This window comes from Chiloscyllium plagiosum, unplaced genomic scaffold, assembly GCF_037043375.1.
Source record: "Chiloscyllium plagiosum isolate Xiang-an unplaced genomic scaffold, Cpla_swu_hap1 HiC_scaffold_24, whole genome shotgun sequence".
Taxonomy (NCBI): Eukaryota; Metazoa; Chordata; class Chondrichthyes; order Orectolobiformes; family Hemiscylliidae; genus Chiloscyllium; species Chiloscyllium plagiosum.
Window position 1 is genome coordinate 60,984,293 of NW_028270162.1, and position 26,544 is coordinate 61,010,836.

At 43.1% G+C, this 26,544-nt stretch overlaps 1 protein-coding gene across 4 annotated transcripts in view; it reads right to left on the reverse strand.

Moving 5' to 3' along the window:
- Positions 1 to 26,544, reverse strand: part of dgcr2 (DiGeorge syndrome critical region gene 2) — a 93,103-nt gene that overhangs the window by 7,349 nt on the left and 59,210 nt on the right. For 2 of the 4 annotated variants that reach the window (XM_088000242.1, XM_088000243.1), the window contains exons 5-9: positions 26,053 to 26,263; positions 25,164 to 25,246; positions 24,800 to 24,982; positions 22,678 to 22,890; positions 1,773 to 1,925 (exon numbers count right to left, since the gene is read on the reverse strand). In XM_088000242.1, the coding sequence (XP_087856368.1) occupies positions 1,773 to 1,925; positions 22,678 to 22,890; positions 24,800 to 24,982; positions 25,164 to 25,246; positions 26,053 to 26,263 (843 nt within the window). The remainder of the gene's footprint in view (positions 1 to 1,772; positions 1,926 to 22,677; positions 22,891 to 24,799; positions 24,983 to 25,163; positions 25,247 to 26,052; positions 26,264 to 26,544) is intronic. The other 2 variants (XM_088000244.1, XM_043716158.2) reach the window with 2 other exon arrangements.

Consider the following 26,544-nt stretch of genomic DNA (forward strand, 5'->3'; position numbering starts at 1 on the left):
ACATTACCATTTCCAGACTGGCCACAACTCCTCCAATTAAATGCTAGGTAGTCTAAATACATTGCAGACAGTATTATGCTCTGGCCACCAACTTTAATGACTGTCCTCAGTTTCTTCAGAGTCATCAGAACCTGGATGAATTTTTGATCCGCCTGAAAATTGGCTCAAATCACAACTTGATTTGGGCAAAGGTGTCACCTCCTGAGCCAGTGGACAAAGACACAGGATGGATGATCAAAGTGCATTAATTGCTGCATATGCAAAGTAAATGGCTTGGATGGAACTGCTAGGACACTGGTAACTTCTGCAACTTGCATTTATATGGCATTCTTGGTGCTGTAATGACCCAAGGCACTTCACAGGAGCCAATAGTAAATATAACTTGGCACATTCACACAAAAGCCTATCAAAGAAGTACGCTTTGAGGATGATCTTTAAAGAGGATATTAAGTATGAGGCACAGAGGGTCAGAAAGGAAGCAGCAGAGCTTAAGATCTAGACAGTTGAAAGCACAGCCACCAATGATGAAGCATATTCAACTGGGGGATAAAAGGTGGGGGGGGGGGGGGGGGGGGGGGGTTTAAAAAAAAGGAGGGGGGAAAAGCACAGATCCCAGTGGGTTGTGGAGCTGGAAGATATTGCAGAGTAGGGAGGGCAAAATCACAGAAGCATTTGAAAAGAAGAATGAGCTTTTTTAAATAGAAATGGATTTTAACTTGCCGGACCTCAAGGCAATATAGATCACTAAGCACAGGTTGAGGAAGGAATGGAATGTGGTGCAAATTAAAATATGGGTGGAAGAGATTTAGAGGATGGAACATTGGCCAGGAGTCAAGTACAGGTAGTTCTCTTATAACCACATAGCTACGTTCCAGTGAAAACTTGCTTAATGGAAATAATCGGGCCTATGGGAAAGGTGGAGTTAGGGGTAGACCAGCAAAAAAATATCACTCACGATTGCTCAAAAAAAAAATTCACCCAAAATTCTAACGCAAAGTACAGCACAGCCTGAATGAAGGCTGAAATCATATTTATTAACAAAACAAAAGTAAATTTAACAGTACATTTAAAAAATGTAAGAAAGCTGCTCTCTGTACAGTACCTCTCACAGAAAACTGTTCTGTCAGCAGATGACATTGGTGCATGTGCAGAACGGTACGAAGACTGGCACCAATGTCGTGCATGCATGGACACTGGTGCATGTACTGAATGGCAAGAACATTGCTACACGCACAGAACAAAACACGTGAACCGATCCCCGCTGGAATTGTGCTGTCAACGGAGGTAAGCTCCCTAATTCTCCACTGATGTTACAGCCAAATCACGCTGCTGAAACACACGTTATCCCAGAACTACCTGTACAGAGATACCAAAGGTGTGACTGATGGCTTCAATATCAGATGGGTTTAGGCAAGGCCTGAGTGGGGCACACTGGAGCTGAAATACTGACGGATGTCTTATAGAGTCAAAGGTGCAGGTTAGGGTCAAGTAACAGAGTCAGAGAGATGTACAGTATGGAACTAGATCCTTCCGTCCAACTCATCCACATGCCAAGATTACAAAATCTGAAGCAGTCTCAAACTCGTGCAGAAGTGGGTGACGATGTTTGCATGGGACATAACAGTACAGGATATCCGATAAGCAACTGACACACAGCAAGGGTCAATGAAGGTCAAGGTGGATGCCATCATTCTCAAAAATGCATGCATTGACATGAGTGTAAGGAAGACAATACAGTATAATAATACTATATTGACAAATATAATACTTACAATTGCCACCAATGAGAGACTCAATTCGTTCTCTGCGTCTCTGTCGTAATCGGTGAACCATAAAGAGGAGCAGCGAGAGGATAAGGAAGGAGGAGATGCAGCTCACAATCAAACGCATTCCACTCGCCATAGAATCAAAAATACTGCTGCCATCTGTAGACATAAGAGTTACATCAGCACATGATTCACACAGATACTGTCACTCACGCTCAGCAATTCTGACAGAAGACAGCACTGATGTACTCCAAACAGCAGCCAACAGAAAGCTGTCCATGAGAACTGGGAGCGGCCTGTATTTTGAGAGTCTGATCTAAACTCAACACAAGGGGGAGGAATCAAAGATAACATCACATACAAGGAAACATTAGATTACACTAGTATGTATTAATCTCAACCAATCAAATTGAATCAAGTCTCAGTTGATTAATTCATATAAAACCCAAAGCCAAATTGATAATTTATAACTTCATTAAATCTGCTTAGCAACCAAATTGAGAAGATAATGTTAATTTAACTAACATGGATAGTGAATTACAACCAAATTGTTTTGAGTAATAAGCAAAAACATTTTTGTTAACCTCCATATAAAATAGGGGCATCAGCACTGAAGAAACAGTTGATTTGGGGGTGTGGGGTCGTCCTTATTCAAGTATAAAAGTTTAATAATCTAATAAATAGAGGCATGGCAGGGTGGAAAATACATCCTGTGCCATGTGGGAACTCCAGGACTAGTCCGGTGCTCTGGACAATCCCAATTTTGGGAAGAGCCAGCAGTCATCAGTTGATTTTTAAACTTGAGCAGCAGCTGGTGTCAATGGCCAGCATTTATTGTCCATGCCAACTGCCCTTGAGGTGGTGGTGGTGAGCCACCTTCTCGAATTACTGCAGCCCATGTGCTGTAGGTTGACTCAAAATGCCATTAAAGAGGGAGTTCCAGGATTTTGACTCAGTGACAGTAAAGGAATAGCAATATACAGAGGAATCTCTATTATCCAAAGGAGATGGGCGGGCAGGATTTTGTTCGGATAATTGATTATTCGGGTAATTGATTTACCTTAAAACAAAGGAAGCCATACTGAATGCAATTCTTAAAAAAGCACGTTTACAGAGTTTATATTTCATTCAATTGCTAAAATTTGTACAAACACTGGATATCACTTAAAAATTCAGGATATTTTACAAATCAAATTACTTTTTGTATAGATAAAATTCATTAAGGTGGAGGCCGGTTATTACTTTTCAAAGAAAATATCTAGCCGCTGTTGCTTGAGGTGCTTCTGTCTTTTTTTTTGGTGAACAATAACACTTTGACAAAGATGCATCAACTTAACAGCACTGACATTGTCTTGTGCTTCATACCACTCCATGAAAAATCACAAACTGTTGATAGCTTCGTTAATGGGGACTGCAGGTGGTGTTGGTATCTGGTTTTCCCTATCATCCACGGTGTCCGTACTTTTCCACTGTTCTTAGAGTCATAGAGATGTACAGCATGGAAACATACTCTTTGGTCCACACCAACCAGATATCCCAACCGCCATATCCCTCCAAAGCCTTCCTATTCATATACCCATCCAAATGCCTCCTAAATGTTGCAATTGTACCAGCCTCCACCACATCTTCTGGCAGCTCATTCCATACGCGTACCACCCTCTGCATGAAAAAGTTGCCCCTTAGGTCTCTTTTATATCTTTCCCCTCTCACCCTAAACCTATACCCTCTAGTTCTGGACTCCCCGACCCCAGGGAAAAGACTTTGGCTATTTATCCTATCTATGCCCCTCGATTTTGTAAACCTCTATAAGGTCACCCCTCAGCCTCCGATGCTCCAGGGAAAACAGCCCTAGCCTGTTCAACCTCTCCCTATGGCTCAAATCCTCCAACCCTGGCAACATGCTTGTAAATCTTTTCTGAACCCTTTCAAGTTTCACAACATCTTTCTGATAGGAAGGAGACCAGAATTGCATGCAATATTCCAACAGCGGCCTAACCAATGTCCTGTACAGCCGCAACATGACCTCCCAATTCCTGTACTCAATACTCTGACCAATAAAGGAAAGCATACCAAATGCCTTCTTCACTATCCTATCGACCTGCGACTCCACTTTCAAGGAGCTATGAAACTGCACTCCAAGGTCTCTTTGTTCAGCAACACTCCCTAGGACCTTCCCATTAAGTACAGAAGTCCTGCTAAGATTTGCTTTTCTAAAATGCAGCACCTCACATTTATCTGAATTAAACTCCATCTGCCACTTCTCAGCCCATTGGCCCATCTGGCCCAGATCCTGTTGTAATTTGAGGTAACCCTCTTCGCTGTTCATTACACCTCCAATTTTTCTTCCATGACTATGTTAAAAATCTGATCATTGCTGAGTGTCTCTGTTCTGAAGTCGTTGCCAGTTTACCCAAGCATCAATCTCAGCCTCTACAAAGTTTCCTAATCCCAGCTGTCTGCAGTTTTCGGTGATTTCAGTGGGTACCCTATGATCTGGACGGGGGTCCTCTGCACTGTCACGGCTAACAACATGCAAGCCATTGTAACAACAGTCTGCAACTGTTGAAGGCTTGATGCGGTCCCAAGATATAGCAACAAATGAACATCCTTGACTGTGGATGACTTCATAATTTGCTGCATTCCTTTGTCCACATAGTTTTTATTAAGGCACATATCGTGCTACGGAGATAATATTTCTTCATTATTGCAATGATTCTCTGATCGAGTGGCTGTAACTTTGAAGTGGTCGAAACAAATAGTTGACAGCTCCGTCTGGTGATTCTAATTGGCTGCCTTTCATAGCAATGACAACATGGGGTTCAAACAGCAGAAGGGCACTTTGCTCAAGTCCAATGCTTGCTAAATGACGGCAGGTACAAATTCTTCCTAAAATCAGGGTGAAAAAAAGTGGGTGTGTCATCCATGCCTTGTCTTGTTGATTTGTACTTTGTGGAAAACGAGTTCTTGAAGCAATGTGGATTAGCATAACGCCAGATGCAGACAAGCAGTAATTTATGAGTGCCGGTGGCGTTGACAGAAGGGAAACTAATGTGATCCTTTTGTACTTTACGTCCCGACACCTGCTTTTCGGCAGTGGATGCAATCGTCTTGTCCGGCAATGCACATCGTATAATTGTTCAAGTTCATAATTTCCTTTACGGATGACGGATTGTTGTTTCTGTGCCCTTCCACAGTGCTGTCATCCACGGACTTCTGCTCTCCAAGAACACCGAGTTGCCGAATGCCGTGATGATGTTTGAAACACTGTAACCAGCCCAATGATATGCTTGCGATGGGCCTCATCGGCATGGAGTCATTCATGGAAACTGGTAGCTTTTTCTCGTATCATCGGGCCAGATACGGGCACCCCCTTTTCACCTGCTGTGAAAACCACAAAAATACGGCTTGATAGAGTTGCTCATCTTTCGCTGACATCATGGATTTTCTTTTTAATGCATTTGAAGTGTCACTTTGGTTGATAAATTTCTTGATTGATGGTCTTGCTTTCCCGATGAAAGATATTACTGCTGTTCCAATGTTGTAATCTTCTGCAATCTTTGATGCTTTTCACCATGATGCAGATGTTGTAAAATCTTGCTTTTCGGTTCACAGAACACAATATTACAGCGCAATACAGGCCCTTTGGCCCTCGTTGCTGCGCCAACCTGTGAAACCAATCTGAAGCCCATCTAACCTACATAATTCCATTTTCGTCCAATGACCATATAAATATCCTTCAAGTTGGCGAGTCTACTACTGTTGCAGGGAATGTGTACTACACCCCCTCTACCACACTGAGTAAAGAAACTACTTCTAACATCTGTGTTTTATCTATCACCCCTCAGTTTAAAGCTATGCCTCCTCGTGCTACCCATCACCATCCGAAGAAAAAGGATCTTACTGTCTACCCTATCTAACCTTGATTATCTTGTATGTCTCAATTAAGTCACCTCTCAACCTCCTTCTCTCTAACAAAAACAGCCTCAAGTCCTTCAGCCTTTTTTCATAAGACCTTCTCTCCATACCAAACATCTAGTTAATTTCTTCTGAACCCTTTCCAAAGCTTCCATATCTTTCCTATAATGCGGTGACCAGAACTGTACGCAATACTCCAAGTGCGGCCGCACCAGAGCTTTGTACAGCTGCAGTATGACCTCATGGCTCCAAAACTCAATCCCTCAACCCATAAAAGCTAACACACCGTTTGCCTTCTTAACAACCCTAATCAACCTGGGTGGCAACTTTCAGGGATCTATGTACATGGACACAGAGATCACTATGCTCATCTATACTACCATGAATCTTACCATTAGCCCAGTACTCTGTGTTACTGTTTCTCCTTGCAAAGTGAATCACCTCACATTTTTCCACATTAAAGTCCATTTATCACCTCTCTGTCCGGCTCTGCAGCTTATCCATGTCCCTTTGTAAACCTGGAACATCCTTCTGCATTATCCACAACTCTAGTGACCTTAGTGTCACCTGCAAATTTACTAACTCATTCTTCTACGCCCTCATCCAGGTTGTTTATAAAAATGACAATCAGCAGTGGCCCCAAAACAGATCCTTGCGGTACACTAGTAACTGAACACCAGAACAAACACTTCCCATCAATCAGCAACATTGTTCTTCTTTCAGCTAGCCAATTTCAAACCCAAACCGCTAAATCACTCTCAATCCCATGCCTCCGTATTTTCTGCAATAGCCTACCGTGGGGAACCTTATCAAACGCCTTACTGAAATCCATATACACATCAACCACTTTACCCTCATCCACTTGTTTGGTCACCTTCTCAAATAACTCAACAAGGCTGGTGAGGTATGAACTACCCTTCACACAACTGTGTTGACTATCCCTAATCAACTTATTCCTTTGTAGACGATTATAAATCCTCTCTCTTTTTCAACATTTCACCCACATCCTCACTAGTCCATAACTATCAGGGTTGTCTCTACTCCCTTTTTTGCACAAGGGGACAATACTTGCTATCCTCCAATCTTCAGGCACTATCCCTGTAGACAATGACAACATAAAGATCAAAGCCAAAGGCTCGGCAATCACCTCCCTGGCTTCCCAGAGAATCCCAGGATAAATCCCAGCCAGCCCAGGGGACTTAGCTATTTTCACACTGTCCAGAATTGCTAATACCTCCTCCTTGTGAACCTCAATCCCATCTAGTCTAGTAGCCCATATCTCGGTATTCTCCTCGACAACATTGTCTTTTTCTGGTGTGAAGACTGACAAAAAATATTCATTTAGCACTTCGCCTGTCTCTTCTGACTCCACGCACAACTTCCCACTACTATCCTTGATTGGCCCTAATCTTTCTGCAGTCATTCTTTTATTCCTGATATATTTGTAGAAAGCCTTAGGGTTTTCCTTCATCCTATCCGCCAAGGACTTCTCATATCCCCTCCTGGCTCTTCTCAACTTTTTCCTAGATCTTTCCTGGGTAACTTATTACTCTCAAGCACCCTAACTGAGCCTTCACATCTCATCCTAACATAAGCCTTTTTCTTCCTCTTGACAAGCCATTCAACTTCTTTAGTGAACCATGGCTCCCATGCTCGACAACTTCCTCCCTGCCTGACAGATACATACTTATCAAGGATCCGCAGTAGCAGTTCCTTGAATAAGCTCCACATTTCAATTGTGCCCGTGCCCTGCATCCTAAACCTTGCCTAATCACATCATAATTGCCTTTCCCCCAGCTATAACTCTTGCCCTGCAATATATACCTATCTCTTCCCATTGCTAAAGTAAACATGATCAAATTGTAGTCACTATCACCAAAGTGCTCACCTACCTCCAAGTCTAATACTTGGCCGGGTTCATTACCCAATACCAAATCTAATGTGGCCTCACCCCTTGTTGGCCTGTCGACCTGCACACATTGGACAAAAACTGACCCACCTGAAGTGCTTGAACCATTGTATTTCCAGGCAATATTTGGAAAGTTAAAGTTCTCTATAACAACTACCCTGTCATTCTTACTTCTATCGAAAATCATCTTTGCTATCCTTTCCTCTACATCTCTGGAACTATTTGAAGGCCTATAGAAAACTCCCAATAGGGTGACCTCTCTTTTCCTATTTCTAACCTCAGCCCATAGTACCTCAGTAGACAAGGCAACCGTTATACTGTCCTTGACTATCAATGCCACACCCTCCCTTCCTTTTACCATCTTTTCTGTTCTTATTGAAATATCTAAATCCTGGAACCTGCAACAACCATTCCTGCTGTGGTTCTGTTCGCCGAACTGGAAGTTTTTGTTGCAAACATTTCGTCCCCTATCTAGGTGACATCCTCAGTGCTTGGGAGCCTCCTGTGAAGCGCTTCTGTGGTGTTTCCTCCGGCATTTATAGTGGCCTGTCCCTGCCGCTTCCGGTTGTCAGTTTCAGCTGTCCGCTGTAGTGGCCGGTATATTGGGTCCAGGTCGATGTGTTTGTTGATGGAGTTTGTGGATGAGTGCCATGCTTCTAGGAATTCCCTGGCTGTTCTTTGTTTCGCTTGCCCTATAATGGTAGTGTTGTCCCCGTCAAATTCATGTTGCTTGTCGTCTACGTGTGTGGCTACTAGGGATAGCTGGTCGTGTCGTTTCGTGGCTAGTTGATGTTCGTAGATGCGGATCGTTAGCTGTCTTCCTGTTTGTCCTATATAGTGTTTTGTGCAATCCTTGCATGGGATTTTGTACACTACATTAGTTTTGCTCATGCTGGGTATCGGGTCCTTCGTTCTGGTTAGTTGTTGTCTGAGAGTGGCTGTTGGTTTGTGTGCTGTTAAAAGTCCTAGTGGTCGCAGTAGTCTGGCTGTCATTTCAGAGATGTTCTTGATGTATGGTAGTGTGGCTAGTCCTTTGGGTTGCGGCATGTCCTCGTTCCGTTGTCTTTCCCTGTCCCTTCTCTACCCTTGTCTCCGAAATGGTCACAACACTTCCATGCTGGAAGTTTGCCCACCTAATTCCAGATGCTCCTGGCACTGAAGTAAACACACTTCAAACCAACTTCTTGCTTGCTGAGGCCCTCTTGCGACCTTGAAACCTTATTTCGGACCTCACTACTTGCAACCTCCTGTACACTCGAACTACAATTTGGGTTCCCATCTACCTGCTGAATTAGTTCAATTGCCAATGCTGTCAGCTTTCTCTTCACAGACATGGTAATAGCAACTCAACAACTTATAACAGATATGTACTCAGAACAAAGTTGCAGCGGGAATGAATACACCACTGATTTTGTCATGCATTTAAATCCTTCAGCATGTCAGTCATTTTTATGTGTTAAAATTATTTTAACACTGCTACAGTTGACCAACTGAGATTGTTGCACCAGTGTCAGTGACACCTCTTTGATGTAACATTTGTACATCTTTTTCACTTTTAATCATTTAAACAAAAGACGCGATCATCGCACCATTTTTGGTAACACATCTCAGCTGTAACGGTTTTATGGGACCTTTAGATCTTGCTTGGATAATCCACAATTCTGATAATTATGTTCGGATAATCAAGGTTCCTCTCTATTTCCAAGTCAGGATGGTGAATGACTTGCAGGGGAACTTGCAGGTGGCATTTTGAGTGCGAGCAGCAGCTGAGTTTAAACAAACCCGGAAGGCTACAGCTAAGGTGAGACAGTTTGTTTTAAAATTACTTACCGGTAGCGGGCAGCGGTGTTTTTTTTTCTCTTCACAGAAAGAGCGGGAACAGCAGGGGGAAGTGACGACGACCAGAGGGGCAGCCAGAAGCTGGTATAGCACAAGCTTACCTGGGTAGGTTTGTTTTCCTATAAAAGTGCGCAGGAGAAGAACCCGAGGCACTACAGAGGTAGTGCCTCCCACCCTCCCTCCTCCTCTAACCTAATAATAAGACCCGTTGTGGTAAGTAGGTAAGGGCTGCATTTTGCTTGTTCTATTCTTTAGACCTAGTTTTTTTTTAAAAAGGTTACTTTTAGAGGGATGGCAGTGAAGGCAGTGCAATGTTCCTCTTGCAACATGTTTGAGGTGAGGGATGCCATGGTCGTCCCTGCTGATTACACTTGCAGGAAGTGCACCCATCTCCAGCTCCTCCAAGACCGTGTTAGGGAACTGGAGCTGGAGTTGGATGAACTTAGGATCATTCGGGAGGCAGAGGGGGTCATAGATCGGAGCTTTAGGGAAGTAGTAACTCCAAAGATTGCAAACAGATGGGTGACAGTGAGGGGGACTGGGAGGAAGCAGCCAGTGCAGGGACCCCCTGCGGCCGTTCCCCTCAAGAACAAGTATACCGTTTTGGATACTTGTGGGGGGACGACTTACCAGGGGTAAGCAATGGGGTTCAGGCCTCTGGCACGGAGCCTGTACCCGTTGCTCAGAAGGGAAGTGTGGAGAAGAACAGAGCAATAGTTATTGGGGACTCGATAGTTTGGGGCACAGATCGCCGGTTTTGTGGGGGCGAGAGAGACTCACGTTTGGTATGTTGCCTCCCAGGTGCAAGGGTACATGATGTCTCTGATCGTGTTTTCTAGGTCCTTAAGGGGGAGGGGGAGCAGCCCGAAGTCGTGGTCCACATTGGCACCAACGACATAGGTAGGAGGAGGGCTGAGGATGTTAGGCAGACTTTCAGGGAGCTAGGTTGGAAGCTCAGAGTTAGAACAAACAGAGTTGTTGTCTCTGGTTTGTTACTGGTGCCACGTGATAGAGAGTCGAGGAATAGGGAGAGAGAACACTTAAATGCGTGGCTACAGGGATGGTGCAGGAGGGAGGGATTCCGGTATCTGGATAACTGGGGTTCTTTCTGGGGAAGGTGGGACCTCTAAACAGGATGGTCTACACCTGAACCTGAGGGGCACCAGTATCCTTCGGGGGAGGTTTGCTAGTGCTCTTTGGGGGGGGGGGGGGGGGTTTAAACTAACTCTGCAGGGGCATGGGAACCTAGACTGTAGCTTTAGGGTGCAGGACCTGGAGTGTAGGGAGGTTAGGAACATGGCATCAATCTCAAAGGAGGGTGCCTGTAAACAGGAAAGTGGCTTGAAGTGTGTATACTTCAATGCAAGAAGTGTACGAAATAAGGTAGGTGAACTTGCAGCGTGGGTTGGTACCTGGGATTTTGATGTTGTGGCTATTACAGAGACATGGGTAGAACAGGGACAGGATTGGCTGTTACAGTTTCCAGGGTTTAAATGTTTTAGTAGGGTCAGAGGTGGGGGTAAAAGAGGGGGAGGTGTGGCATTGCTTGTCAAAGATAGTATTACAGCGATGGAAAGGACGATAGATGAAGACTCGCCATCTGAGGTAGTTTGGGCTGAGGTTAGGAATAGGAAAGGTGAGGTCACCCTGTTAGGAGTTTTCTACAGGCCTCCTAATAGTCCTAGAGACGTAGAAGAAAGGATTGCGAAGATGATTCAGGAGAAGAGTGAAAGTAATATGTTGGTTGTTATGGGGGACTTTAACTTTCCAGATATTGACTGGGAAAGCTATAGCTCGAGTTCGTTAGATGGGTCGGTGTTTGTCCAATGTGTGCAGGAGGGTTTCCTGACAATATGTAGACAGGCCAACAAGAGGTGAGGCCATACTGGATTTGGTTCTGGGTAACGAACCAGGCCAGGTATTAGAATTGGAGGTAGGTGAGCACTTTGGGGACAGTGACCACAATTCGGTGACTTTTACTCTAGTGATGGAGAGGGATAAGTGTGCACTGCAGGGCAAGAGTTATAGTTGGGGGCAGGGAAATTATGATGCGGTGAGGCACGACCTAGGATGCGTGGCTTGGAAAAGTAGGCTTCAAGGCATGGGCACAATTGATATGTGGAGCTTGTTCAAGGAGCAACTATTGAGTGTCCTTTATAAGTATGTACCTGTCAGGCAGGGAGGAAAGGGTCGTGTGAGGGAGCCGTGGTTTAATAAGGAATTGAAATCCCTTGTAAAATGGAAGAGGGCGGCCTATGTAAACAGGAGGCATGAAGGTTCAATTGGGGCGATTGAGAGTTATAAGGTAGCCAGGAAGGATCTGAAGAGAGAGCTAAGAGCAGCAAGGAGGGGACATGAAAGGTCCTTAGTTTGTAGGATTAGGGAAAACCCTAAGGCTTTCTATAGGTATGTCAGGAATAAAAAAATGACTGGGTAGGAATAGGTCCAGTCAAGGATAGTAGTGGGAAGTTGCATATGGAGGCTGAAGAGGTTGGGGAGACACTGAATGAATACTTTTCGTCAGTATTCACTCAGGAACAGGACATTGTTGCCAATGTGAATATTGAGTCACAATTAATTAGAATGGACAGCTTTGAGGTATGTAGGGAAGAGGTGTTGGAAATTCTGGAAAGGGTGAAAATAGATAAGTCCCCTGGGCCTGATAGCATTTATCCTAGGATTCTCTGGGAAGCGAGGGAGGAGATTGCAGAGCCATTGACCTTGATTTTTATGTCCTCGTTGTCTACAGGAATAGTGCCAGTAGACTGGAGGATAGCAAATGTGGTTCCCTTGTTCAAGAAGGGGAGTAGGGATAACCCTAGTAACTATAGGCCGGTGAGTCTCACTTCTGTTGTGGGCGAAGTCTTAGAGAGAATTGTAAGGGATAGGATTTATGAACATCTGGATAGGAATAATGTGATCAAGGATAGTCAGCATGGTTTTGTGAAGGGCAGGTCGTGCCTCACAAACCTTATTGAATTCTTTGAGAAGGTGACTAAGGAGGTAGACGAGGGTAAAGCGTTAGATGTGGTGTATATGGATTTTAGTAAGGCGTTTGATAAGGTTCCCCATGGTAGGCTACTGCAAAAAGTACGGAGGTATGGCATTGAGGGTGAGTTGGAGGTTTGGATTAGGAATTGGCTGGCTGGAAGAAGACAGAGGGTAGTAGTTGATGGTAAAGGTTCATCTTGGAGTGCAGTTACTAGCGGTGTTCCGCAAGGATCTGTTTTGGGACCATTGCTGTTTGTCATTTTTATAAATGACCTGGGGGAGGGGCTAGAAGGTTGGGTGAGCAAGTTTGCGGATGATACGAAAGTCGGTGGAGTTGTTGACAGTGAGTCAGGTTACAGCGGGATATAGATAAGCTGCAGAACTGGGCAGAAAGGTGGCAAATGGAGTTCAATGTAGGTAAGTGTGAGGTGATTCACTTTGGTAAGAGTAACAAAAAGACGGGGTACTGGGCTAATGGTCGGATACTTGGTAGTGTGGATGAGCAGAGGGATCTTGGTGTCCATGTACACAGATCTCTGAAAGTTGCCAACCAGGTAAATAGTGCGGTGAAGGCATATGGCGTACTGGCTTTTATTGGTAGAGGAATTGAGTTCTGGAGCCCTGAGGTCATGTTGCAGTTGTATAAGACTCTGGTGCTGCCGCATCTGGAGTATTGTGTGCAATTTTGGTCGCCATACTATAGGAAGGATGTGGAGGCATTGGAATGGGTGCAGAGGAGGTTTACCAGGATGTTGCCTGGTATGGCAGGAAGATCGTATGAGGAAAGGCTGAGGCACTTGGGGCTGTTTTCATTGGAGAAAAGAAGGTTTAGAGGTGTACAAAGTTTGTGTGAAGATTTGTAGCTCGGGTGCTCATTGTTGTGGTTCTGTTCGCCAAGCTGGAAGTTTTTGTTGCAAACGTTTCGTCCCCTGGCTAGGCGACATCATCAGTGCTTGGGAGCCTCCTGCGAAGCGCTTCTTTGATGCGAAGCGCTCCACTATAAACACCGGAGGAAACATCAAAGAAGCACTTCGCAGGAGGCTCCCAAGCACTGATGATGTCGCCTAGCCACGGGACAAAACGTTTGCAACAAAAATTTCCAGCTCGACGAACAGAACCACAACAACAGAGGTGTACAAGATGATTAGGGGTTTAGGTAGGGTTGACCATGAGAACCTTTTTCCACGTATGCAGTCAGCTATTACGAGGGGGCATAGCTTTAAATTAAGGGGTGGTAGGTATAGGACAGATGTTAGGGGATTCTTTACTCAGCGAGTCGTGAGTTCATGGAATGCCCTGCCAGTAGCAGTGGTGGACTCTCCCTCTTTATGGGCATTTAAACGGGCATTGGATAGGCATATGGAGGATAGTGGGCTAGTGTAGGTTAGGTGGGCTTGGATTGGCGCAACATCGAGGGCCAAAGGGCCTGTACTGCACTGTATTTTCCTATGTTCTATGTTCTAAGTTCCATATATCTGCTGTCTTGTCATTCTCAATGGAAGTGTTTGTGGGTTTGGAAGGTGCTGTCTGAGGATCTTTGGATAATTTCTGCAATTCACTTGTAAATAGTACATGCTGCTGCTGCTACTGAGCGATAGAGATGGAGGGAGTGGATGCTTGTGGATATATTGCCAATCAAGCAGATTGCTTTACTCGGAATAGTGTCAAGCTTCTTGAATATTGTTGAAGCTGCACCCATCCATAAAAGTGAGGAATAATCGATCACATTCCTGACTTGTGCCTTGCAAATGGCAAATAGGTTTTGGGGACTCAAGAGGTGACTTACGCAGCTGAGTATTCCTAGCCTCTGACCTGTTTTTGTAATCACTTTTTATGTGGCAAGTCCAATTAGGTTTCTTTTTAATGGTAACCGCCAGGATGTTGATAATGGGGTATTCAGTGATGGTAACTCCATTGAATGTCAAGGGGTGGTGTTTAGATTGACTCTTATTGGAGATAATCTTGTCTGGCATTTGTGTGGTGTGAATGTTACTTGCCATTTGTCAGCCCAAGCCTGGATATTGTCTAGATGTTGCTGCATTTGAACATGGACTGCTTCAGTATCTGATGAGTCGGGAATGTACTATTTACAAGTGAGCATGTGCAAACATCAGCTAATATCCCCACTTCTGATCTTATGATGGAGGGAAGGTCATTGATGAAGCAGCTGAAGACAGTTAGGCCTATGACACTATCCTAAGGAGCTCTTGAGCAATGTTCTGAAGCTGAGATGACTGACCTCCAACAAAATTCATCCCAGGAAGCAATCATCCCAACATCAACAAACGAAGCTGCATTAGATTATTATTTCAACGAGTTACCACACACTGCAGGACAAAGGAACTACGAAGAGCAGAGAAATATCACCTATACAGTGTATTCAAAAAGAATGGATATTCATCAACACAGTACGCCGATTTCTCAGCAACAAACCCAAACAAGCAGTCAAAACACATCCAGAAACCCTAGCCATTCTCTCCTACATCAAAGACATCTCGGAAATGACTGCCAGACTACTCAGACCCCTTGACATCCTGGTAACCCACAAAGCAGATAATGAACTTGAAGGACCCTATACAGACAATAAACAAAACTAATGTCATTTACAAAATACCTTGCAAGAACAGTAACAAACACCACATTGGACAAACAGGCAGAAACCTAGCCACCAGGATACATAAACATCAACCAGCCACGAAAAGACATGACCCACTCTCACTAGTATCCTTACATACAGATGAGGAAGGACACTACTTCGACTGGGACAACACATCTATCCTAGGGCAAGCCAGAGAGATGCGCGAGAATTCCCAGAAGCATGGCATTCCAAGCGCAACTCTATCAAAGAACACATTGACTTGGATTCCATTTACCACCACCTCAGAAAAACAGGAAATGACATCACCACAGGAAATTATGTCACAAACCCAAGGAAACCTAAACGCATAAATAAAAAGCAGGCCATACCACCAGGGCTTCATCTGGAGGCTCACTGATGATGTCACCTAGTATGGTGACAAAACGTCTGAAACCAAACCTTCCAACTCAGCGAGCAAACCTACATCCAGAACCTCAACCTGAGCTTCAAATCTTCTCAAAACTCACCATCACTGAGCAGGTGCAGCTTGATAGCACTGCTGAAGACACTTTCCATCATATTACTGATGATCAAGAGTAGGTTGATAGCAATAACTGGCTGGGTTAGATTTGTTCCTGCATTTTCTGTACAGGATATATTTGGGTAATTTTCTACATTGCCAGGTAGATGCCAATGTTGTAACTGTACTGGAAGAGCTTGGCTAGAGTAGCAGCAAATTCTGGAACACGTCATCAGTACTATTGCAAGAATGTTGTCAGAGGCCAGTGTCTGCAATATCCTGTTCTTCCAACTATTTCTTGAGATCACGTGGAGTGAATTGAATTAGCTATAAACTGGTATGTGTGATGCTGGGGAACACTGAAGGAGATCAAGATGAATCATCCACTCAACACTTGTGGCTGAAGATATTTACAGAGCCTTCACCAGTGAGTTAATTGCCCACCTCCATTCACAACTGGATATGGCAGGACTTTGGAGGTTAGACCGGATCTATTGGTCCTTTGACTCTGTCTATCACTTGCTGCTTATGCCGTGTGGCATGCAAATACTCCTGTTTGGTCGCTTCACCAAGCTGACACCTAATTTTTAAGTACACATGGTGTTGCTCCTGACATGCTCTTCGGCACTCTTCATTGAACCATGATTGATCCCCTGATGAAAGTTCAGCCCTTCCCGATGAAGGGCTTATGCCTAAAACATTGATTCTCCTGCTCCTCAGATGCTGCCTGACCCGCTGTGCTTTTCCAGCACCACACTCTCTACTATCACTGATCCCCCAACTTGGTTTTAGTGATTCAAGGGTTCTTTAGACTGGAAGGAGGAATACAGTGAGATTCGCAAAGGCTAGCCCTACTCTTCCTGATCTATATTAATGACCTAGTCTTGGGAATATAAAACACAATTTCAAGATTAGAAAATGGCACAAAACGTGGCAGTATTGCAAACTGTAGGGAGACTGGTGATAAATGTCAAGAGGACACAGACAGGCAGAGATGTGGCAGATAAAGATTGATTTAGAAATGTAAACTGATTCATTTTGATCAAAATAAAATCCAACTTCTAAAGGGAAAGCAGAACAAAGAAATTTGGGGCACACATGCACAAATCACTGACGATGATAGACAGGTTGAAAAGTGGTTAACAAATCAAATAGGATTCTGAGCTTTTTATATAAAAAAAGTGCATAAAAAGTACAGAAGTTACAACAAATTCACAGTTCAGCCCAATCTGTAGCAGAGTCCAGTTCTTGCGGCCACTTTTAGGAAGGTTTCAAGGAGCGTAGAAAAACTTCCCAAAAATGTTTCTTCTGGAACATAGCTTCGAAAAGCTGTGGCCACCCTCCTTGGAAAAGTAAAGTTTAAGAGATTTGATGTGGCTATTCAGATCTACCAGTGGCCTGATTACAGTAGATAAAGACAGACTGTTCCCAATGGAACAATCAAGAACTAGAGCACTCTCCTCCCATGCAGGATAAATGTCCAGTATAAATAAAAGCCAGCGATACCCATATTACCTGAGTAAATTAAAAAAGCCCTTGAACTGGTAATGTTGCGAAATACAAGATGAGAAGCTTTGACAATACATGTCTTTTTTCAGCAATACTCAAGATTGCACAGTTGTGTTAACATTGCCTGAAGGAATGCTTGGTGACACAGTAAGAAAGACAACATCCATAAGAATTAGATGTAACAACATGGAGAAAAGTGAATGTGAACATGGTGTACTTGGATTTCTACAAGCCTTTTGTTTAGGTACTCTATCAAAAATTACTACACAAGAAAGGCTCCAGTGTAGGGAGCAGCTTGGTTAGCTTTGACAGAAGATTGGGTAGCTAACAGAAAGCAGAGTGTAGGGGTCAATGACACAATGAGCTGTCACTAATTGAGCCACTGAGGTCAGTGCTAAAATCTCAACTACTTTAACTCATAGCAATAACTTGCATTGTTATGATGTGGAGGTCAAATCCCTCAGTTAATTAAAACCTCACCTCACAATCTGTTAAAATGTAATTGACAGAGAAATCCTAATTTTCACTAGTTAAAGAAAAAAATAAGTTTATTTTCCTAACTCTTAATAGTGAACACTAAACAATAACTTTTAGCAAATTAGAGCCCCCCTTTATCTTAACTCCTTAAATATCTGACTCCAACTCTATAAAAAAGTGCTGTTCAAATAACAGATTTATTAAACATTACATTAACTTAATTTCAAGACCACATAGTCTTTGCCTTCTCTGCGGTCTTCAATCACCCCCCCCCCCCGCTGATCTCCCTTTCTTTTTACTACAAATATGTTTTCCATGAAAAGGTACCTTTGGTAGAGAGTACCTTCTAATTTCTTTAAGAGCAACATTTATTTTAGATGGGCAGAGAGCTGTCTAGCTTTAAGACAGTTGCTCTATTCGGTGCCAGTTGCTCTCCCTCTAATTTTCAAAATGCTGGGTTTATATACTCCCCGTGACACATTAAATTCTTATAATTGGCTTCTGGTATCCGGGGCATATTTTAAACTAACTGGTTAAATTTGAATTCTTGTCGAAACAGCAACCAAAACTCAGGTATCCATTTAACAGCCAATTGTTACATGGTTCTATTTTCGAACAGAAAAATGTGTTGCTGGAAAAGCGCAGGTCAGCGAGCACTCAAGGAGCAGGAGAATCGACGTTTCGGGCATAAACGTCGATTCTCCTGCTCCTTGGATGCTGCCTGACCTGCTGCGCTTTTCCAGCAACACATTTTTCAGCTCTGATCTCCAGCATCCGCAGTCCTCACTTTCTTCTATTTTGGAACAGCCCATCTCCCAGCCTTTCCACTCAGGCAGCTGAGCCTGCACTTAAGTTTACTGCAATTTTCAGAAAACACTATTTTAAAGTGAACATACATGCTTTCGACTTCGCAACAGCATGAAGAGACAAATGCATTGTTGCCAAATTTGCTTATGACCCAAAGGTAAGTAAGGATCTTAAGTTGCCAGTATCTGTGGCATAGCCACTGCACAAGCCTTGTGGAGACAAATTCCCGACTTTAAAACAAGAGTATCCTGTATGGTAATATATGGCTGTCCCACTGTGTAAAACAAATTTATTAACTCAAATCTGAGTATCCACGAGACACTGGAGGATGATCAGCTGCATAATTATATTCAATCATAATCTGTAATTATATATTACCCACTCTATTATTTCCATCAAGCTGGGAGATCATAGCCATAGAGCACAGAAACAGGCCTTTCAGTCCAATATGTCCAAGGTGACCAAATATCCAAATGTGACCTAGTCCCATTTGCCAGCATTTAGGCAATTTCCCTCTAAAGCCTCCTACTCATATACCCATCCACATGCCTTTTAAATGGTGTAATTGTACCCACCTCCACCACTTCCTCTGATAGATCGTTCAACACATGCACCACCCTGTGTGTGAAGAAGTTACCTCTCAGGTCCTTATTGAATCTTGCCCCTCTCACCTTAAACCTATGTCCTCTGGTTTTGGACAACCCCACCCTAGGAAAAAAGACTCTGGCTATTCACCCTTTCCATGCCCCTCATAATTTTATAATCCTCTTTTAGGTCACCCCTCAGCCTCAGATGCTCCAGGGAAAAAGATCCCCAGCCTATTCAGCCTCTCCCTACAACTCAATCCCTCTAGTCCAGCCAACATTGTTGTAAATGTTTCCTGCACCTTAAATTTAACATCCTTCTTATAAAAGGGTCACCAGAATTGTACGCAGTATTCCATAAATGGCCTCACCAATGTCTAGCACAGCCGCATCAGATCTTGTCTGAATGCAGATTAAAGGAGGGCATGTCAGAAGCATTACCAGGCATAACTAAAAATGAGACATCAACCTGATGAAGCTACAACACAGGATGACTTGCATGCTAAGCTGCAGAAGCTACATGTGATAGACTCTGCACTGCAGATCAGGTCAAAGCTCTGCAGTCCTGTCACATCAGTGGCAGACAATTAAAGAACTAATAGGTGGCGGACGTTCTACAAATATCTCCATCATTGATATTAGGATATTCAAGGACATCAGTGCAAATGACAAGGCTTAAGCATTCAATCTAAACCAGAAATATTGAGTGAATGATCCGTCTCAGCCTCCTCCTGAGGTCCACAGCATCACAAATATCAGTGTTCAGCCATTTCAATTTACTCCTCATTGTATCAAGCAACAGCAGATGGGATTGGATACTGTAAAGGCGAAAAGCCCGGACAACATTTCAGTAACAGTACTGAAGACCTGTGCTGCAGATCTGGCTGTACCTCAGCCAAGCTGTTCTAGTACAGCTATGAAACTGACATCTACCTGACAATGTGGAAAGTTCCAAAGGTCCACAAACAAATCTAACCCAGCTAATTACACCTTATCAGTCTACTCTAAACTATTAGCAAAGTGATGGATGCAAGCTCTCTGAGGCTCTGGTTTCCTCCAGGGTCATTTGGCTCCTGACCTCATGTGTAAAGAAAATTAGCTTAACTCCAGAGGTGAGAGTGACTGCCTTTGGCACAACCGCATTTTTACAGACTATGGCATCATGAATCCCTAACAAATATGGAATTGAAGGGAATTGGAGGAAACCTCTCCATTGGTTGGAGTCATACAGGAAGATGATTGTAATTGTTGAAGATGAATCATATCAATCTCATAGATACACTGGATGTCCTCAGGGTAGCGTCCTAGGCCCAAACATCTTCAGCTGCTTCAATGACCTTCTCTCTATCATCAGGTGAAAAGTGCGGATATTTGCTGATAACTGCACAATGTTCTTTACCATTTTCAACTCCTCAGATACAGTTTGGGTTTATAAGTCACAAAACCTGGACAAGGTTCTGTCTCAGGCTTGAACTGATAAGTGGCAAGAAACATCCACACTGCATAAGTGCCAGACAACAGCCATCTCCAGCAAGTGAGAATATAACCACTGCCCTTGACATTTACTGCCTCTGCATTACTGCTGCTGAATCACTATTGTCAAAAGCCTTCAGGATACCATTGACCAGAAACAGAACTAAACCAGCATATAAATACTGTGGCTACAAGAGTAGGTCAGAGGTGAGGAATTCTGCAGTGACTACCTCAGCTTCTGTCTGCCCATCTACTAAGCAACGATTCAAGATGAGTGATGGAATCCTCCTCACTTGCCCAGATGAATGCAGCTCTTAAGAATATTAATATTCAAGAAGTTTGATGCAGTAACAACAGTGTGTACTGTTGCGAAGTTGGATAGAGTGATTGTAGATTGGAAGTTACAATTTTACAAACACAAAATTCTAAAATACTACAGACATGTCCCTTTAAAAGATCATGCACTTTTTCTGTGTTTGAAGATTAAAATGGATGTCTGTGAACAACATCTTAAAAGTGTGCAAGTACACAGAGAGCACCCAAATTGAAACATTTGCATCTAAAGGCCATACAGTTAACAGGCCAAGCAGCAGTTTTTAACCAAGATAACAACCTTTAAAATTGAGCCAATCAATTTGAACCAGGTACTTAGATACCAAGAGCCTATTAAATTTAAATCTGATGGTTTTGACAACATAGGGCCAATCATATTCTAGGAAATATTGATATGTCATCAAGGGTATAAAAGAAAGGGACACTTGGACAAAGACCCCAAAGCAAACTGCCCATCTGCCAGAGCCAACAGCCCTCAGCTCGAGAGAGAATTGCTGACTCTCACAATCTCATTTATGTACTACAGAAAGCACCATCTAAATAACAATGGACCAATGACAGAGAAGGCATTCCTGATACAAGAATCGATTGAGAAGGCACAGAATATTCCAGAAGACACATAATCTGGCTGTAACTTCGAGAGACTAAATTCTGTTTTTTCCATGTGTGTGTGATGTATATTTCTTGGAACAGCACACCATTAAAATCTTGCTTTATTCAGGAACAGTTTATAGTTAGAAGGGATTTATTGTTTATCAATAGTTTAGTTGAATTGTTCACTGTTAAGAGTTAGATAAATAAATTGTTACTTGTTGATTTTAAAGTGAGTATCAAGGGTTTATTTTGTTAATCATTAGAAGTTGTTGAAAAGCAGGTTTCACACTCTTTTACAGATTATAGGGTTAGGGCTCTTCTTTGGGAGTTTCAGTTTTAGTTCTCAGAGGGCGTCAACCTCTGCTTTATAACAATACCAAGATGCACCAATCTAACTGATTAAGGTTCCATTGTCAACACTTATCAAACTCATAACATCTACCATCTAAAAGGACAAGAGCAGGAGACCTGCAGGGAGTGGAGATCATCCAAAACTCTGCTGAACATGACTTGCCTTGCATCAAGACCCCTTCACCCATCCATCCTTGTAACACACTGACCTACACCGGTACCTGATCCAGCAATGCCTTGGTTTGGAATTCTCATTCCACAATACAGAACAGGAAAACATATTGCAGGTGGCACTTCAGCCTGTGATTGGAGCTGGGAAGGAATAACCATAACACTTAGGTTATGAGTGTGCTTGGATTCAAACAGAAACTTGCATTTATACAACACCTTTCCTGATTTTAAGACTTCCAAATACTTTCCACAGCCAAACATTTGCAAGCTGTCACCACTGGCATAATGTTGGAAAACCTAGTATTTAATCTGCACAAAGCAAGATCCCAAGAACAGCAATGCGATAATGACTTGATCATCTGTCTTATTAATGGTGTTTGAAGGATAAATATTAGTGAGGACATCAGCATAGATTCTCCTGTTCTCTTGGAATCATACCACAACTGACTTTCTACCCACCTCAGTGTCTTATGTGTAACAAATTGCTGCAATTTCATGACTAAAGTCAAAAACTCAAAAGGAGCTACAGTTAATACATTGCAGGCCATTTCCTTTTCGTACGCAACATCTTTGATGTCTGTTTTGAAATGACATTCTCCCACCTCCACTGAACATTTCTGCTTCTTCAATTTATAAATAAGATTCTGGCACGTGGCAAACCCCACCTGGGGATTTGTACCACTTCAAAGCTCAAAGAATGTGTAGTTGCTCACCTCACTGTCTCCTTCCTGTCCACCAATCTTCAGGCTCTTAACCCCAGTCAGTGTTTCCCTGCTGCACTTGAGGACCTGCATTCACTCACCCATCACGTCTACACGTTTGAACAATGGAGCGCGGGACAGGAAAGTGTTGCCCCTGACCTGCTTTACCTGGGTCCAGGCAGGTGAACTTGCAGCATTCCTTCGGGTCCTTTTCGTAGTGTTTACAGCCCTGAGGCCGCTCACACAGAGCTGCCACACACATTTCTGGTTCTCCATTATGGCAGGTGCAGCTCAAACATGGATCATTCCCCTTTGGAGTGAAATACTTGCCCTCGTCCACCACGTTGTCTTTTATATCCACACAGGTTTGACCTAGAAGACAGACATTAGTAAGATGCAAGTTACCGAAAACGAGCTTGTAACCGTGTCAGTTAAATCTCTTTATTCAGCAGAGCTCCATGTTCCTCTCATCCATGAAAGCTGTGAGAGCTGTGCAAGATGTTTGGAGAATTCCACAATTCCATGACTTCAATTAGCTGGATGTCGAGTTCCCAGCAGTCAACCCAGTCTTCTCAGCCAATTACACAGTCACAATACAGAGATTGCGGGAGCTGATCTAAGTGCTAAAACAAGAAAAGGCTGAAGGGTGATTTAAAAAGCCATGAATTAGATTAAAAACTGCTCACGCTCAAAATAACATGCGCAAAAAACACTATTTACTTTGATGCAATTTCCATTTTGTGTTGCACATCAAGTATGCACAATGGCCCTGCACACTGTCAAAACAAATCATACTTCCAGTCACCAACTTCAAATGCTTCAAGTTCTCTCTCTCAAAATTCAGTAATTTTGTTTAAACTTGAGTAAGCTGTCCGATCCTTGCAGTGTTAAATATGGTCACATTCTGATTACTGTATGAAAGTCTCTCCTGTCTTTCTGATGCAACACCTTTGGAGGTTTGGATGGCCTCTTTTTAAGGCAAATCTAGGGTGTTTAACTTCCCTTGTTTGCTCTTTCACAAATGTCTTTCTGTGAACTCATCATATTCTTCCTGTCTTCCCACACCCAATGGTGCTTCCTCCTTGCTTATTTGAGAATCTCCATGCCAGACATCACATCTAATCCTAACAATTGTATCTGAGTCTGTGCTGTGGCCGGGAGTCCACAATGACTTCACTCAAGGCATGTGAGGTAAGAAGGAAGAGGGAGAAACAAAACACAAAAAGAGAAAAAAAAAGCCTATGGAGCAGATGAGCTCCGGCTGTGGAGTCCTAGTCTGCCACCAACTTGTTAGATAACTTTTTACTTCTTTATCTATCTAATTTATTTCTATGATTTTCTACTTTTGTACTCAAGATTGTGCAAAGGCCTGTAATACTGGACTTTTTATTACTTTATTTTTCTAAGCTTTCCCTAAGAATTTGTACTTAAGAATCTGTATTTAGGTATCTTTATACCTAAGATGGTGTCTTAAGTGGCAACTTGTAAACTTTTCACTATACTCATGCAAGTACATGTGACAATAAAGCTAATCCTAACAACTGCTACACAAGTATTCTCTGACATTGTTCACCTGGGACATCAGGTCCTCACTCATGTTCCTAGAAGGCAGGACACCAACACCTCCCTGCATAAGATTTACAAGAAAATCTAACTGTGACTCTAATAATGAAATCCCCAATACCACAAACCTATCTGCTATTATTTGATCATTTGCTTCTTCATTGGCAAGGCACTGGATCAGTGTCTTCATAGTAAGACTAATCCTCGAAAGAGATCATAGAACATTTAGATTCCTCAAGCACCCACTGCTCACCCCTCTATTCAGTCTGACTGCACACTATTAGATTAAATGGTGAGGTAATGTGTCACTTACCTAGGATAAACATCACCAGTGATGGATTTAGCAACACTGACCCAGAATAAACAAGTCCCTTGCCCCCAATCTCGAAACTGAGCCACACTGATCTTGTACTTCACTAGTATCAGGATGTGTAAAGGAGTCTAGCTCAGCCTACAGCGTCAGATGAAACAAAAACAAAAGCTTTCTCAACACCATCAAGGTGACTCAGCCTACAGGGGGAGTCAGGACAAACTGAATTTGCACTTTGAAATCAAAAGGGAGAGATGTGGTCTGGTGGCCTTTCTTGTAGTTGCACCCTTCCAAAACACAACATTGTAAATCATATTCCCTAGATTTGTTTCATGATCTTCAGGGTTTTGGGAGCAGTTGGTGAGCCGACAGTTATCAATATACAGATATTTCCAAGCGTGTACTCACTTCTCTTACAAAGAAATGCTGACTTCTCATTGCAGTTCTCTGCATACCAGCTGTGCAATCCACGGTGCCGTAGGCTGGGCAAGTGGGAGCATTGCAGCTGAGCACATAACACGTTCTCCTGTTCAGAGATAGTCATCCCAAAGAATGTCACCTTCTCTGGGGGAAGAAAAACTTCTGATGAACCTACAGAAGGAAAAAGCAGTGAAATATAATGTGTATTTATAAACAAAAATAGAATGCAGAGGATGGGTGCATGGTGGGAGAACCAGGGAGGGGTTTGTTGGCAGTGTGGGGCCACATAAGGAGTATCAGATCAGACAAAGATATTATGAACAATGAAGAATTTAGCATCCTGCATACTCACTGCTCTTGTAGGCTACTTCCCATTGCCCCTGGAGGGAGGTGTGACTTCGGTTGGTTACCATGTATTGATAGCCAACCCAGAATCTGGAAAATAAACCATTCAGCAAACAGATAATTAATTAATTAATTATCTCCATTTATAGCACATGCTAATACTAATAATAAACCAAGGTTCAAGGAATGGGAGGCTCAAATGATAGCTTGGATAAAATTTGGGCTTAAGGACACACAGCAGCATGCAAAGATAGACTTTCAGCCCAGAACATGGTCAACAGTGATGGTCCTCAAGGGTCAATGAGAAGATGCATTTTGTGCTTTTTTTGCTCTGAATCATTAAGTTAGATGTTAGAATGCAGACTGCAGAATGCTTATAAACCAAGCTTGGGATGACAAATAATTAGGTTGATACCAATCAACTGCATCATGACACAGATAGGTTAGCAGAATAGACAGGGCCAGGTTAGGCAGAATGGATTGCCCCATGGATAACCTATATTAACTTGTTGAGCCAAAGGACCTCACTCTGTTGTGATGACCCAGCGACTCTGTTGTAACTCATAGGAGCATCAACGTTTGGAACCAACCCCACGCCATTCAGCCCGAAGTCCCATCCCATTCATTTTCACTTTGCCTCTTACTCACTCTACTCTAATAATATCCTGCCAACCTCTAACTTGAGCCCCATTCCTCTTCACCACCATGCTCCCTGGCTCGCAGCTGCCCTTTGCATCACACTTCCTTTACCCACTCCACTCCCAACACCACATCTGCTCTCCATGCCCGCTGTCCTCCCACCTCACCCTACCCTTTGCAAGTTCCTCTTCTCTCTATCCACCTCCCCAAAACAGTTTTTAAAAAAAAATTCTACTTTCTTTTGTCCAGAGTCTCACCTGCGCTGGTCCTTGCGGCTCACTGGCCGCTCCTCCAGGTCCCACTCTTCAGCCAGGATGAACCGTAACTCCTGATCAGTCGTAAAGGTGGCCAGTGATCCATTCACTTGCTGACACATCTGGACAGCATCCCAATAGTTCTCGCTGTTTAAATACACTCTGTAACAGCTCGCTGTCCCCTCATAGTGATGCCAGCCAGTTGGGCACTTCCCTACCAACAATAAAAGGCTGAGAGGTTTGTTCAGCTCTTGTATTACAGCAAGTGGAGAAGGATGCAGTACATAAAATTCAGCGAAGGGTGCATAATATCCAAACGGAAAACACCCTGCAGCATTTCACACAGAAGACCATACAGCCCTTTGATTCAGTGTTGGCTTTTTTTGAAAAGCAATAACATTAGCCCCACTCATTCCTCCTTTCCCTAAAATCACTATCTTCTTCACTTATTTACTCAATTCTCTTTTAAAGGCTTATACCAAATCTAGATCCATC